We start from the raw sequence: 14,691 nt of genomic DNA on the forward strand, positions 1-14,691 counted from the left end.
CTTTTTAGCTTAACAGTATATATTCCCCATTTAACATAACATAATAACATATATACACAACTTCATGTAAAAACAGTTCACAGATTCAGTCTCTGAGGAGGCCTCCTGATCCGAGACGGATAACGCCTTTCCGGGGTCTCTGGTTCTTGTTGCTGGGGTGACTCATCTAGTGGATCCCCTATGGATAGGACATCATCATCAGGTATATTCACTTCTGAGGTAGATGCTTCAGGTTCACTAACTTCCTCCACAGTTGTCTCTGTCGTAGCCATGGGCTCGACCCTTGTTCTCGATCCCACCAGTTGGTCAGCATGACGTCGCATTACGTTTTCACCAACATCTACCGTGTACATCAGGGGTCCTTGTCTGGCCCGAATTGTTCCAGATTGCCATTTCTCGTTTTTATAGTCCCTGGCTAACACCGGTTGTCCTATTTCAAAACTCCGAGTGGGCTTGTTATTGATATGCTGGAACTGTTTGTTTTCGACTTCCCTCCGCACATTTGGTTTTAACAAGTCCAACCTGGACCGCAACCTCCTGTTGTAGAACATCATGGCAGGACTTTGGTTTGTTGTTGCATGGGTGGCGTTTCGATATGCCAGTAGGAAATTGTCCACCTTGTGTTGCAGTGGAATCTGATCTTCGCTCATGGCCTTTATTGCCTTTTTGAACGTCTGTACAAACCTCTCGGCCAGCCCATTCGTAGCTGGATGATATGGGGCAGAGGTATAATGTTTCACCCCATTCTTCTTCAGGAATTTCTGGAATTCCTCCAACACGAACTGTGGTCCGTTGTCTGAACATATTTGCTCTGGCAATCCATTTCTTGCAAATATCGTTCTTAGCACCGCGATCGTCTTCTCCGAGGTAGTGGCAGTCATCTTAATCACTTCTGGCCATTTAGAATGGGCGTCCACCGCAATTAAAAACATGGAGTCCATGAATGGACCAGCAAAGTCAATATGTACACGTTGCCATGGGGTTGAAGGCCATTCCCATGGATGCAGCGGTGCAATTGGAGGTGCATTTTGGACTTTTTGGCACCCTGAGCAGCTTTTCGTCAGATCCTCTATCTGTTGGTCGATACCCGGCCACCACACATAAACCCTAGCAAGGCTTTTCATCTTGACTCCCCCCAGATGACCTTCATGTAGTTCTTTTAGAACTCTCTCTCTTAACTTAGGAGGGATAATCACCCTTGTTCCATACATCAATGTTCCCTGACAGATGGACAGCTGTTCTCGTCTTGCTGAGAATGCCGGTAACAGTGGATCACCATGGGCTGGCCATCCCTTTACTGTCAATTCGTAGACCCGGGACAGTGTCGGGTCATTCCTAGTCTCCCTTTCAATATTTGCATTGGTGACAGGTAAACATTCGATGATGGTCGAGTGAAATAACTCCACCGGGTCAACCGTCGGTGCCTCCTCCTCAGTAGGTAGTGGCAGGCGCGACAGCCCATCAGCATTACCATGCTGCTTTGTACCTTTGAATTCTATCTGATATTGATGTGCCCCTAGGAAAAGGGACCATCTCTGGAGCCTCTGTGCTGTCATCACCGAAACACCCTTCTTAGGGTTAAAAATGGATACCAACAGCTGGTGGTCTGTCAGCAGTGTAAACTTCTGGCCCTGCAGGTAATGATTAAACTTCTTTACTCCCCACACAAGGCTGAGAGCCTCCCTATCTATCTGAGCATAGTTGCGCTCAGCGGAGGTCAATGATCTGGATGCAAATGCGACTGGCCTTTCCAAGCCATTTGGCAACTTGTGTGAGAGTACTGCTCCAATACCATAAGGAGAAGCATCACAAGCTAAACGAATAGGTAGCGTTGGGTTGAAGTGAGCCAACACTTCCTCTGAGGTGATCAATGCCTTGCTTTTGCGAAAGGCCTTCTTACAGTCCTCGCTCCACTTCCATGGTACTTCTTTCTGCAAAAGAGCGTTCAGCGGGTGCAGCACCGTGGATAGATTTGGCAGAAACTTATGGTAATAGTTAATCAACCCTAGGAACGACCTCAACTGGGATACATTTTCCGGAGTGGGAGCCTTCACAACAGCTTCGATCTTGTCAGGTGACTTGTGCAGCCCCTCCTGGTCAATGACATGACCACAGTACGAGATCCGTTTCTGAAAGAACTCACATTTCTGGCGATTAACTCGAAGTGCATATTCCTTCAATCTGGTGAGCACCAGTTTCAAATTTGCAAGGTGCTCCTCATCGTCATCTCCTGTAATCAGGATATCGTCCAAGTAACATTGAGTGCTTGGAATTCCCTGTAATACCTGCTCCATGGCCCTCTGCCAAATTGCTGGAGCCGAAGCCACTCCAAAAACCAGTCTATTATATCGATACAAGCCTCTGTGCGTGTTGATTGTGAGATACTGGCGCGACTCTTCCTCAACTTCCATCTGTAAGTACGCTTGCGCCAGGTCTATCTTGGTGAAGTGTTTCCCGCCAGACAATGAAGCAAAGATATCCTCAATCCGCGGAAGCGGATATTGCACCGTGTGAAGCACCGGATTAACCGTGATCTTGAAGTCTCCACAGATGCGGACCTTCCCCGGTTCCCCTGGCTTGTTACTCGATGAACGCTTCATGACGGGAACAATGGGCGTGGCCCACTCACTCCAGTCTACCTTAGACAGTACTCCTGAACGTTCTAGCCCTTCCAGCTCAGCTTCCACAGCAGGTCGTATCGCATAAGGTACCGGTCTGGCTTTGAAAAATTTTGGGTTTGCATGTTCTGCAATCTTGATTTTTGCCGTAATTCCTCTCAGTGTTCCCAGTCCCTGTTGGAACACCTCTTTAGCCTCATCCAATATTCTGGACAATCGTGCAGGTTTGACATCTTTTTTTCCGGAATCTACCGTTATTGCTTTTAGGGAGTGCCAGTCCATATTTATTTTCCTGATCCACTCCCGTCCCAGAAGTGGTGGACCTCCCTCAGGTAGTACATATAAGTCCATTCCTTGGTGTTCTTTGCCCTTGTGTACCACCTTGACTTTTATCTTTCCGATGGGGTATACTCTTTGCCCCGTGTATGTCTGCAATACTATCTCCGTATCCCGTAGGGGAATACGTGTGAATAACCTTTTGTAATCTTGCTTATTCATGACCGTCGACGCCGATCCGGTGTCCAATTCCATCTTCACTTGGACTCCTGCTATCTGAAGTGTGACCCAGATAGTTTGTAGGTCAGCTTCCTTACTCACATTGTGAATTCTCAGACTACCCAGTTCCTTGCTGTTGGAGTCTGAATCCAAATTCTGTTCATCCGAACTCTTCTCAGCCACCTTATGTACCTTTCTGCACTTTTCCTGCGGTGACTTTTTGTTGCTGGTCTTCTTTCCTGACCGGCATACTTTAGCTATGTGACCAAGCTTGCCACATTTTCTATATTCCTGATTTTTAAACCAGCATTAGTTCTGATCATGTGTGGTCTTTCCACAACGATAACATTTCGCTGTACCCAAAGCCATTTGATCTACGCTGAGTACCGCTGCCTTCAGCTGCATTTCCGCAGTGCCTCTCGCTGCGGCTTTGTGCGATGCTGCAATAGTGACAGCCTTATCAAGTGTAAGATCATTCTCTTCAAGCAGCCGCTTTTGTGTTCCTTCTTTCGACAATCCACACACGAATTTGTCTCTCAGTGCCTCCGTCAGTCTTTCCCCAAACTGACAGTATTTCGCTAGCTTACACAGTTCAATTAAATACTCCGCGTTGCTTTCCTCTTTCAGTTGCGTTCTCGCATAAAATTTAAATCGTTCCGCTAACATCAGCGGTGTGGGGTTCAAATGATTTCTCAGGACAGCAACAATATTAGCGAAAGCCTGATCCGCCGGTTTAGCTGGTGATAGAAGATGCTTCAATAGCCCGTATGTCTTCGCACCCATTGAGTTTAGTAAGGTTAGTGCTTTATCTTCATCTGATATTTTATTTGCCTTACAATAAATCTCTATGCGTTCTACATACGTGGCCCAATCTTCAACATCGGCATCGAAATCGTTGATGTTACCACGCTTAGGCATCCTCGCAATCTTCTTGAGAAACAAAAAGAAATTTTTCTTTACTTTTTTTTTTCAAAATGGCGGTTTCCCGCGCTTGTCTTCTTCCCCCGCCAACGAAAATGGCGGCTTCCCGCGTTTGCCTTTCTCCCCCGCTGGCTGTAATGGTGATTGCCGTATTGCTGCGTTCGCCCTCCCCAGTAGTTCTCAAATCGTGCCTCCCAGCCCCTCTTGCAATCTGGTCCTTTCCCCCGGCTGCGGCTGAGTTCTCCGCGGTTTTAAAAAAAAATTATTTTTATTTTCTCCCGCGCCTCGCGGCCTCGGTAGCTGCCCGGCCTTTTTCCCCGGTCGCGGTCGAGCTCTCTCTCGACGCTGTTGCGTCTCCCAGCCCGCTTGCAGCCCGGTCTTTTACACCGGCTGCGTTTGCATTCACCGCGGCTCCCGTGCCTTACGCTGCCCCAGTCTCAGCGCCTCTGGCCCCGACTTCTGTCCGGCTCTTTTCCCCGGCCGTGGTCGAGTTCTCCGCCCTTATATCCTCCGTTTTTCCCTCCCCTACTTCACAGCCAACGTGGCCGACTTGCTGCTCGTCGCTGATCGGCTTACCCACCACCGTGATAGAAGGGATGATCACTGCCTGTTGCTGATGGAAGGCTTCGTGTCAGGATTCTTCCTTGCTCTTCAGACCCGAGTCTTTTCTCAGCAGGATGATGAGGGCGGATGCCTCTTCTCGACGCCCGTTAAACTGCCTTGGATATATCTCTGCCGCAGGGTAAGATAGTCATCGTCGCCACTGTTAAGTCTGTGTGTTCTAGTTATTGTTAATAAGAATCACTGCACACAGACCACAAGAATAAATTCAACAGGTCTTTACTAGTCGAAGGTCAGGCTGAACTGCCCAATAAATCATTACACAGCACTTATATACCGGTGTGGTCACCACCGGTATTACAGTATACAGCAGCCAAGATAAAGTAGTGCATCTCTTAAAATAGTTCTCTTAAAGGTGGAACGGTTACATACACCACAGTCAGCATGGATTTGTTAAGGGAAGGTCGTGTCTGACAAACTTGATTGAATTTTTTGAGGAGGTAACAAGGAGGTTAGATGAGGGTAGTGCGTTTGATGTAGTGTATAAGGACTTTAGCAAGGCTTTTGATAAGGTTCCACATGGCAGACTGGTCACGAAGTTAAAAGCCCATGGGATCCAGGGCAAAGTGTCAAGCTGGATTCAAAACTGGCTCGGAGAAAGGAAGCAGAGGGTAATGGTTGATCGGTGTTTTTGTGATTGGAAGGCTGTTTCCATTGGGGTTCCGCAGGGCTCAGTACTAGCTCCCTTGCTTTTTGTGGTATATATTAATGATCTAGACTTGAATATAGGGGGTATGATTAAGAAGTTTGCAGATGATACTAGTGTGTGGTTGATACTGAAGAAGGAAGCTGTAGACTGCAGGAAGATATCAATAAATTGGTCAGGTGGGCAGAACAGTGGCAAATAGAATTCAATCTGGAGAAGTGTGAGGTAATGCATTTGGGGAGGGCTAACAAGGAAAGGGAATACACATTAAATGGTAGGACACTGAGTAGTGTAGAGGAACAAAGGGACTTGGAGTGCATGTCCACAGATCCCTGAAGGTAGCAGGCCAGGTAGATAAGGTGGTTAAGAAGGTATACAGAATGCTTGTATTCTTATCCACGGCTAATAAAGGCAAGAGTGGGGGGGGGGGGTTATGCTTGAACTGTATAAAACACTAGTTAGGCCTCAGCTAGAGTACTGTGTGCAGTTCTGGTCACCACATTACAGGAAAGATGTGATTGCACTAGAGAGGGTACAGAGGAGATTTACAAGGATGTTGCTGGGAGTAGAGAATCTTAGCTCTGAGGAAAGACTGGATAGGCTGGGTCTGTTTTCCTTGGAACAGAGGAGGCTGAGGGGAGACCTTATTGAGGTGTATAAAATTATGAGGGGCATAGATAAAGTGGATACAAAGGACCTATTTCCCTTAGCAGAGGGGTCAAAAACCAGGGGGCACAGATTTAAAGTAACTGGTGGAAGGTTTAGAGGGGATTTGAGGGGAAATTTCTTCACCCAGAGGGTTGTGGGGGTCTGGAACTCACTGCCTGAAAGGGTGGTAGAGGCAGGAACCCGAACCACATTTAAAAAGTACTTGGATGTGCACTTGGGATGCTGTAACCTGCAGGGCTACGGACCAAGAGCTGGAAAGTGGGATTAGGCTGGATAGCTCTTTGTCGGCCGGCATGGACACGATGGGCCGAAATGGCCTCCTTCCATGCTGTAACTTTCTGTGATTCACTGCCTGTGCTCATGGACCTGCACTGGCTCCCGGTCCAACAATGCCTCGATTTTAAAATCCTCATCTTCTTGTTCAAAACCCTCCATCGCCTCGCGCCCTCTACCTTTATCTCTGTAACCTCCGAAGCCCTACAATCCTCCGAGATCTCTGCGCTCGGACAGAGATGAGGAGGAATTTCTTCACCCAGAGAGTGGTGAACCTGTGGAATTCTCTACCACAGAAGGCAGTTGAGGCCAATTCATTAAATATATTCAAGGAGGAGTTGGATATATTTCTTAAGGCTAAAGGGATCAAGGGGTATGGGGAGAAGGCAGGGACAGGGTACTGAATTTGGATGATCAGCCATGATCTCATTGAATGGCGGAACAGGCTCGAGGGGCCGAATGGCCTACTCCTGCTCCTATCTTCTATGTTTCTATGTTCCCTCCAATTCTGGCCTATTCCACAGTCCCGATCTTAATCGCTCCACCATTGGCGGCCGTGCCTTCAGCTGCCGAGGCCCAGAGCTCTGGAATTCCCTCCCTAAACCTCTCCGCCTCGCTACCTCTCTCTCCTCCTTTAAGACGCTCCTTAAAACCGACCTCTTTGACCAAGCTTTTGATCACCTGTCCTAATATCTCCTTATGTGGCTCGGTGTCAAATTCTGTTTGATAATCGCTCCTGTGAAGCGTCTTGGGACGTTTTATTACATTAAAGGCGCTATATAAATGCAAGTTGTTTTATTGTTGTTATTGACATGCTGTTGGGATTTTAAAAAAAACTGTAATTGGCCTCTTTAGGCCCCCAAATGTTCAGACTGCTACATCTTCCTCGCAGACTTTCACCCGTCTGCTGCCACTCCTGCCATTGCAGATCAATTTCCTGTATGGCTTCCAATTTTAGTTCTTCCCCTCGTTAAATTTATTCCCCCAATATTTATTAAATCCCCTCCATAGCAAACAAGAAATCCAGACATACGAGCATCTGATACCAAGAGTGTCAGCCGTGGCTCAGTGGGTAGCACCCTCGACTCTGAGCCAGAAGGTCGTGCGTTCAAGTCCCACTCCAGAGACTTGAGCACAAAAATCTAGGCTGACACTCCAGTGCAGTGCTGAGGGAGTGCTGCACTGTCGGAGGGGCAGTACTGAGGGAGGGCCGCACTGTCGGAGGGTCAGTACTGAGGGAGCGCCGCACTGTCGGAGTGGCAGTACTGAGGGAGCGCTGCACTGTCGGAGGGTCAGTACTGAGGGAGCGCCGCACTGTCGGAGGGGCAGTACTGAGGGAGCGCCGCACTGTCGGAGTGGCAGTACTGAGGGAGCGCCGCACTGTCGGAGAGGCAGTACTGAGGGAGCGCCGCACTGTCGGAGTGGCAGTACTGAGGGAGCGCCGCACTGTCGGAGAGCCAGTGCTGAGGGAGCGCCGCACTGTCGGAGTGGCAGTACTGAGGGAGCGCCGCACTGTCGGAGAGCCAGTGCTGAGGGAGCGCCGCACTGTCGGAGTGGCAGTACTGAGGGAGCGCCGCACTGTCGGAGGGGCAGTACTGAGGGAGCGTCCCACTGTCGGAGGGGCAGTACTGAGGGAGCGCCGCACTGTCGGAGGGTCAGTACTGAGGGAGCGCCGCACTGTCGGAGGGTCAGTACTGAGGGAGCGCCGCACTGTCGGAGGGGCAGTACTGAGGGAGCGTCCCACTGTCGGAGGGGCAGTACTGAGGGAGTGCCGCACTGTCGGAGGGGCAGTACTGAGGGAGGGCCGCACTGTCGGAGGGGCAGTACTGAGGGAGCGCCGCACTGTCGGAGGGTCAGTACTGAGGGAGGGCCGCACTGTCGGAGGGGCAGTACTGAGGGAGCGCTGCACTGTCGGAGGGTCAGTACTGAGGGAGCGCCGCACTGTCGGAGGGTCAGTACTGAGGGAGGGCCGCACTGTCGGAGGGGCAGTACTGAGGGAGTGCCGCACTGTCGGAGGGGCAGTACTGAGGGAGTGCCGCACTGTCGGAGGGGCAGTACTGAGGGAGCGCCGCACTGTCGGAGGGTCAGTACTGAGGGAGCGCCGCACTGTCGGAGGGTCAGTACTGAGGGAGCATCGCACTGTCGGAGGGGCAGTACTGAGGGAGGGCCGCACTGTCGGAGGGGCAGTACTGAGGGAGGGCCGCACTGTCGGAGGGTCAGTACTGAGAGAGCACCGCACTGTCAGAGGAGCAGTGCTGAGGGAGTGCTGCACTGTCGGAGGAACAGTACTGAGGGAGCGCTGCACTGTCGGAGGGGCGGTACTGAGGGAGCGCCAGAGTGGCAGTACTGAGGGAGCGCTGCACTGTTGGCGAGGCAGTACTGAGAGAGCACCGCACTGTCAGAGGAGCCGTGCTGAGGGAGCGCTGCACTGTCGGAGGGGCAGTACTGAGGGAGTGCTGCACTGTCGGCGGGGCAATACTAAGGGAGCGCTGCACTGTCGGAGGGGCAGCACTGAGGGAGTGCTGCACTGTTGGAGGTGCTGTCTTTCGGATGAGATGTTAAACCGCTCAGCTAGATGTAAAAGATCCCATGAGATAAATATAGGCTAGGGCACTGGGAGAACTCCCCACCTCTTCATTGAAGGTTTTTGCTGGAGTAAATAAGGAGAAACTGTTTCCACTGGCAGGAGGGTCGGTAACCAGAGGACACAGATTGAAGATAATCGACAAAAGAACCAGAGGGGAGATGAGGAGAATTTTTTTTTTTTTTTTTTTTAACTCAGCGAGTTGTGATCTGGAACGCGCTGCCTGAAAGGGCGGTGGGAGCAGATTCAATAGCAACTTTGACAAAGGAACAGGATAAATACTTGAAGGGGAAAAATCTTCAGGGGAAAAAGCAGGGGAGGGAGAGTGGGGCTAATTGGAGAGCTCTTTCAAAGAAACGGCACAGGCACGATGGGCCGAATGGCCTCCTCCTGTGCTGTATCATTCTGGAGTGGGATTTGAACCCACAACCTTCTGACGCAGAGGCGAGAGAGTTACCACTGAGCCAAGTCTGACAGCTTCTTGCAGTAAGAGTAAAGGTGTGGTGGGGGTGGGTGGAGGGGGAAATTCTAAAGAGATTAGTTTTCTTGCAGTCATTTACCTGGACAACCACCACCTGGACAGAGACGTGATCCGGGAGTCGAATTGGCGCCCTGAAGTATTGGGAAACAGCGACCAACAGGTGCAGGATGGCCACCAGACTCTTCATGTGGACATCTAAAAACCGCAAAAATAGACGCATGTCAACAGCGCCGACTCACACCGCGACTCAGTAATAGAAGCTGCACACAGCTGGCCAGTGCTGGGATATGTCAAACAATAAGAACAGCCCTCTCGCGCTCGATCCGCACGCTCGGGAATCGGATGGGAAATCTGGCGTCAGAAAACCGCACGGCGTCACACTTGATCGATTTCAGGCGTGAAATTTTTTAAAAAACACACACAAAATGAAAAAGATACTCGAACTGAGGACCAGACAAGTAAATCATCGCACCCAATTTGAACAGGAGAAGTGAATTACTCGACGTGTTGCTTTTAGACTGTGCGATGTAAGTAACAAATTACACCGACAGGTCCTCGTGAAATTCCTTCGTCCAGTAGTTTGAAAAAGGCAGACACATTTATATTAAATAGTTTGTTCCTTCTTGGAACCAAGAGGAATTTCACAAAGCACATTAGCCCACAAGACTTGGCTTCCTGCCTGTGTCCAAACTTGCACCGAGTCTCGTTCACCCATCACCCCTGAGCTCGCTGACCTACATTGGCCCCATGTCTGGCAACGCCTCGATTTCAAAATTCTCATCCTCGGGTTCAAATCCCTCCATGGCTTCGCTCCCCCTCCCTATCTCTGTAACCTCCTCCAGCCCCACAACACTCTGAGATCTCTGTGCTCCTCCAATTGTGGTGTCCTGAGCATCCCTGATTTTAATCGCTCCCTCATTGGTGGCCGTGCCTTCAGCTGCCTGGGCCCTGAGCTCTGGAATTCCCTCCCAAAACCTCTCTGCCTCTCTCTCCTCCTTTAAGATGTTCCTTAAAAGCGGCCTCTTAGACTGAGCTTTTGATCACCTGCCCTAATATCTCCTTATGTGGCTCGGTGTCAAATTTTGTTTGATAATCGCTCCTGTGAAGTGTCTTGGGATGTTTTACTACATTAAAGGCCCTGTATAAATGCAAGTTGTTGTTGTTATTGAGGTCATCATTTGGTAGCGCTCTCACCTTGGAGTCAGAAGGTTGTGGGTTCAAGTCGCACTCCAAAGATTTGAGCACAAAAATCCAGGCTGACACTCACAGTGCGGTGCTGAGGGAGTGCTGCACTGCCGGAGGTGCCGTCTTTCGGATGAGACGTTAAACCGAGGCTCCGTCTGCTCTCTCAGGTGGATGTAAAAGATCCCACGGCTAGTATTTCGAAGAAGAGCAGGGGGGTTCTCCCCGGTGTCCTGGGGCCAATATTAATCCCTCAATCAACATCACTATAAACAGATTATCAGGTCATTATCACATTGCTGTTTGTGGGAGCTTGCTGTGCGCTAATTGGCTGCCATGTTTCCCACATTACAACAGTGACTACACTTCAAAAAGTACTTCATTGGGTGTAAAGCACTTTGGGACGTCCTGAGGTGGTGAAAGGCGCTATAGAAATGCAAATCTTTCTTTAGTTGCATTAAAAGAATCATTGCAAGAACTGCTGTCCACTTGATTAAATGAACTTTCCCTACAACCTAGACTGGTTCCAACATTTACTTCTGCCTAAATGCACCTTCCGCTGTGACAGCACAGAAGGAGCCCATCGTGCCTGTGCCGGCTCTTTGAAAGAGCTCACCAATTAGTCCCACTCTCCCCCACCGCCCACCCCCCCACCGGCTCTGCAAATTTTTCAAGTTATTGACTTGATCGTCTCGGCACTAGATTGTACAGTTGAAGATGACTGGAACGAGGACAACTTAACAAATCTGCCGGGCAGTTGCCAGGAGAGACATGGCAAGACCGTACGGAACGAGGAAGGGCACATAGGAACAGGAGGAGGCCATTCAGCCCCTCGAACCTGCACCGCCATTAGATCATAGCTGATCTGTATCTGAACTCCATTTACCCACCTTGGTTCCGTGACCCTTAATACTCTTACCCAACAAAACTCTCATCAATCTCAGTCTTGAAATTTTCAATTGACCCCCCCCCAGCCTCAACAGCTTTTTGGAGGGGAGAGTTCCAGATTTCCACTAACCCTTTGTGTGAAGAAGTGCTTCCTGACATCACCCCTGAACGGCCTGGCTCTAATTTTAAGGTTATGCCATTGCCTTGGTGCGTGGAAACATGCCCGAGTCAGTGATCGGCTTGCTGCTCAATCAAAGATCTGTGCACAAGGAGACGAATTTGTCTGAGCGACGACGGCCACAGGCAGGAGAACGGTTGTGGAAAGCTTTGCTTCTGGCTTTCTGCACAATGTCTCGGGGTTGTCAGAGGTAAAGCTTTGACAGCTGTTGTTCCTGGCATTAACACGGGAGGGGCGGGGCTTGAGCCCGACTCCAGATGTTGGAAGGCGCCGAACTTAATTTCATGTCGCCAACATTGAAGGGGAGAGACTCTGGCGACAATAAATCCAGGAGCGTCGGGAATGAACCTTCTCCGCAATCTGCCAAACGGCATTCCCTCAGCGAGCGGGAGGAAGTTCTGTAGAAGACTAAAGTTGGCAGCTGTTGACCAGTAGGGCTTAACCATGATTGACAATTCATCCCGGGTCAGCTTTTCCAGTATGCTCATTTCCCTCAGGTGTAGATCGTGATTCACAAGCCAAGGAGTGGAGGGCGACTGAAGAAATCTTGCTCCCCTGGTTGTGCAGAGATGGGTGGGCAACGTGTGGTCAATCCTTCTCGACGCCGTTACTGACTTGGTCTTCTGAACACCTCCATTCATCCTTCCTGCACTGTAGATAAGCACAATCTATTCCATTGTTTGCGACAGAGGCAGTCAGATAGTTTGATTGAGAGAGGAAGGAGTACAGAAAGATGGCGTTAACTAGGCCGCACACAAACACACGGAGGTGAATGGGGGTGAAGAGCAGCATTCACAGGAGAAAAATAAAAACTGAAAATGCTGGAAGTAGAAAGCAGATCCGCAGATCGACAGCTAAAAACTGAAAATCTGCGTCGAGTCTTTTACTGTTTCTGGCAACTGGGCCTCAACCCTGGGCGTTAACTTCCAGCGCTGACTGACCCCAGCATTTTGTGCTTTTTTTGTTTCAGATTTCCAGAAATCAACTGCCATGCACACACACACGACACAAGTCGGCTGTTTTGAAGAGATTTGTATCGTGTCTGCGTGTGCGCGTTAAGGTTGCCAACTCTATCTGGTTGGATTCTAGGAGCTTTCATCACATGAACTCCCACCGCCCTGCCCCAACTCTCCTGCTATTGGTCTGTCAACATGTCATAGTGTCAGGGAATGATGCCGCACAGGGGGAGGCCATTCGGCCCACCGTGCCTGCGCCGGCTCTTTGAAAGAGCTCTCCTATTAGTCCCACTCCCCAGATTCCTGTAATTTTTTTTCCTCAAAGTATTTATCCAGCATTTCAGATCCATCCAGTGCGCGACCTTTTAGTAATTAGTGAAACCTTTGCTCCTCCACAGCTCCCAGTCTCTCACCAGTAACAAAATATTCCCATTTGTCCTCCTCAGATCCAAAGCGGATGAGCTCACACTTCCCCACAGTGAACTCCGCCTGCCACAGTTTTTCCCGCTCACTCAGTCTGTCTATGTCTCTTTGCAACTTCCTCCTCCCATCTACACAACTTCATGTCCCTCCTCACTTAGTGTCCTCTGAAAGCTTGGATATACAACTCTCTATTCCTTCATCCAAGTCATTAATATACTGGGTGAAAAGCTGTGGCCCCAGTACAGATCCCTGGGGAACACCACTAGTCACATCCCATTAAGAACTAAGAAAATAAGAATTAGGAGCAGGAGTCGGCTACACGGCCCCTCGAGCCTGCTCCACCATTCAATAAGATCATGGCTGATCTTCGACCTCAACTCCACTTTCCCGCCCGATCTCCATATCCCTTGATTCCCCTAGAGTCCAAAAGTCTATCGACCTCAGCCTTGAATATACTCAACGACTCAGCATCCACAGCCCTCTGGGGCAGAGAATTCCAAAGATTCACCACCCTCTGAGTGAAGAAATTCCTCCTTATTGCAGTCCTAAATGGCCGACCCCTTATCCGGAGACTGTGACCCCTGGTTCTAGACTCTCCAGCCAGGGGGAAACAACCTCTCAGCATCTACCCTGTCAATCCCCTTCAGAATCTTGTATGTTTCAATGAGATCGCCTCTCATTCTTCTAAACCCCAGAGAGTAAGTCCAATCTACTCGATCTCTCCTCATAGGACAGCCCTCTCATCCCAGGAATCAATCTAGTGAACCTTTGTTGCACCGCCTCCAAGGCAAGTATATCCATCTTTAGGTAAGGAGACCAAATCTGTGCCCAGTACTCCAGGTGTGGTCTCACCAAAACCCTATGTAATTGCAGCAAGACTTCCTTACTCTTATACTCCAACCCCCTTGCAATAAAGGCTAACATTGTGTGCAAGGTGTGAGATGTGGGTAGGTAGAGATTGTTGGTGGGTGAGTGCTGGGGGTGTGGTGCTTTGGGCAGTGTGTGAAGCTTGCGGTACAGATGATAGTATGCAGCATTTGTTGAAGCATTCAATCACCCTGACCACCCGACTGAGGTGGATCTGCCTTCCTAATTGCTTGCTGTACCTGCAGGTTAACTTTCTGGGGGAAAAATTCCGTAGGTTAGCGCCTCCAGAACCGTTCAAAGATTCAAACTGCTACACTTGGCAACATTAATGGGGGCTGTACTGGCGCCACCTCGCCCTCCAGGATCTACGACGGAGGGAGCGTAGACAGAGAGAAATACAGGGACGTGTGCACAGAGGAATGAGGGGGGACATCAGGGCTCTCACCAGGAGGCCTTACCCTCGGGAGGGTATTCCAACAGCACTTCTCCCATCTTCAATTAAGCGAGGAGCAGTGTATTAGAGAGCTCCGCATCACCAAGGTGGTGGTCACAGAACTCTGCCACCTCCTCCAAACAGACCTCCAGCCTCTCAGCAGGAAGACTTAAACCCCAGATCCCTTTTGCTCACCACATGCCCATCATCCCATCCCTGTGTCATGCCATATCACAGTGTCCTCCTGGGCGCAAAGGTGAAATGAGACCGACCACAAAATATTGCAAACTCCATTAATACATTTATGCATAAACATATTGACATAAATCGTGCCATTCATGTAGAAAGGACTTATGAAATATACTGGGTGGCCTGCTGGTGGCGCTGTCCAGGGAGAGTATAAATACTCGAGCACGGGCCCAGCTTGTTCAGGGACATTTTGTAAACAGGAACTAG

General features: G+C 49.8%; 1 protein-coding gene across 2 annotated transcripts in view; it reads right to left on the reverse strand.

Annotated features, from left to right (window-relative positions):
• parvaa (parvin, alpha a) overlaps window positions 1-14,691 on the reverse strand; it is a 163,311-nt gene that overhangs the window by 24,896 nt on the left and 123,724 nt on the right. For both annotated transcript variants that reach the window (XM_086008367.1, XM_086008366.1), the window contains exon 6: window positions 9,388-9,503. In XM_086008367.1, coding sequence (XP_085864493.1) covers window positions 9,388-9,503 — 116 coding nt within the window. The remainder of the gene's footprint in view (window positions 1-9,387; window positions 9,504-14,691) is intronic.

This window comes from Somniosus microcephalus, chromosome 15, assembly GCF_052327205.1.
Source record: "Somniosus microcephalus isolate GS21.2 chromosome 15, FLI_Smic_1.0, whole genome shotgun sequence".
NCBI classification, from domain to species: domain Eukaryota; kingdom Metazoa; phylum Chordata; class Chondrichthyes; order Squaliformes; family Somniosidae; genus Somniosus; species Somniosus microcephalus.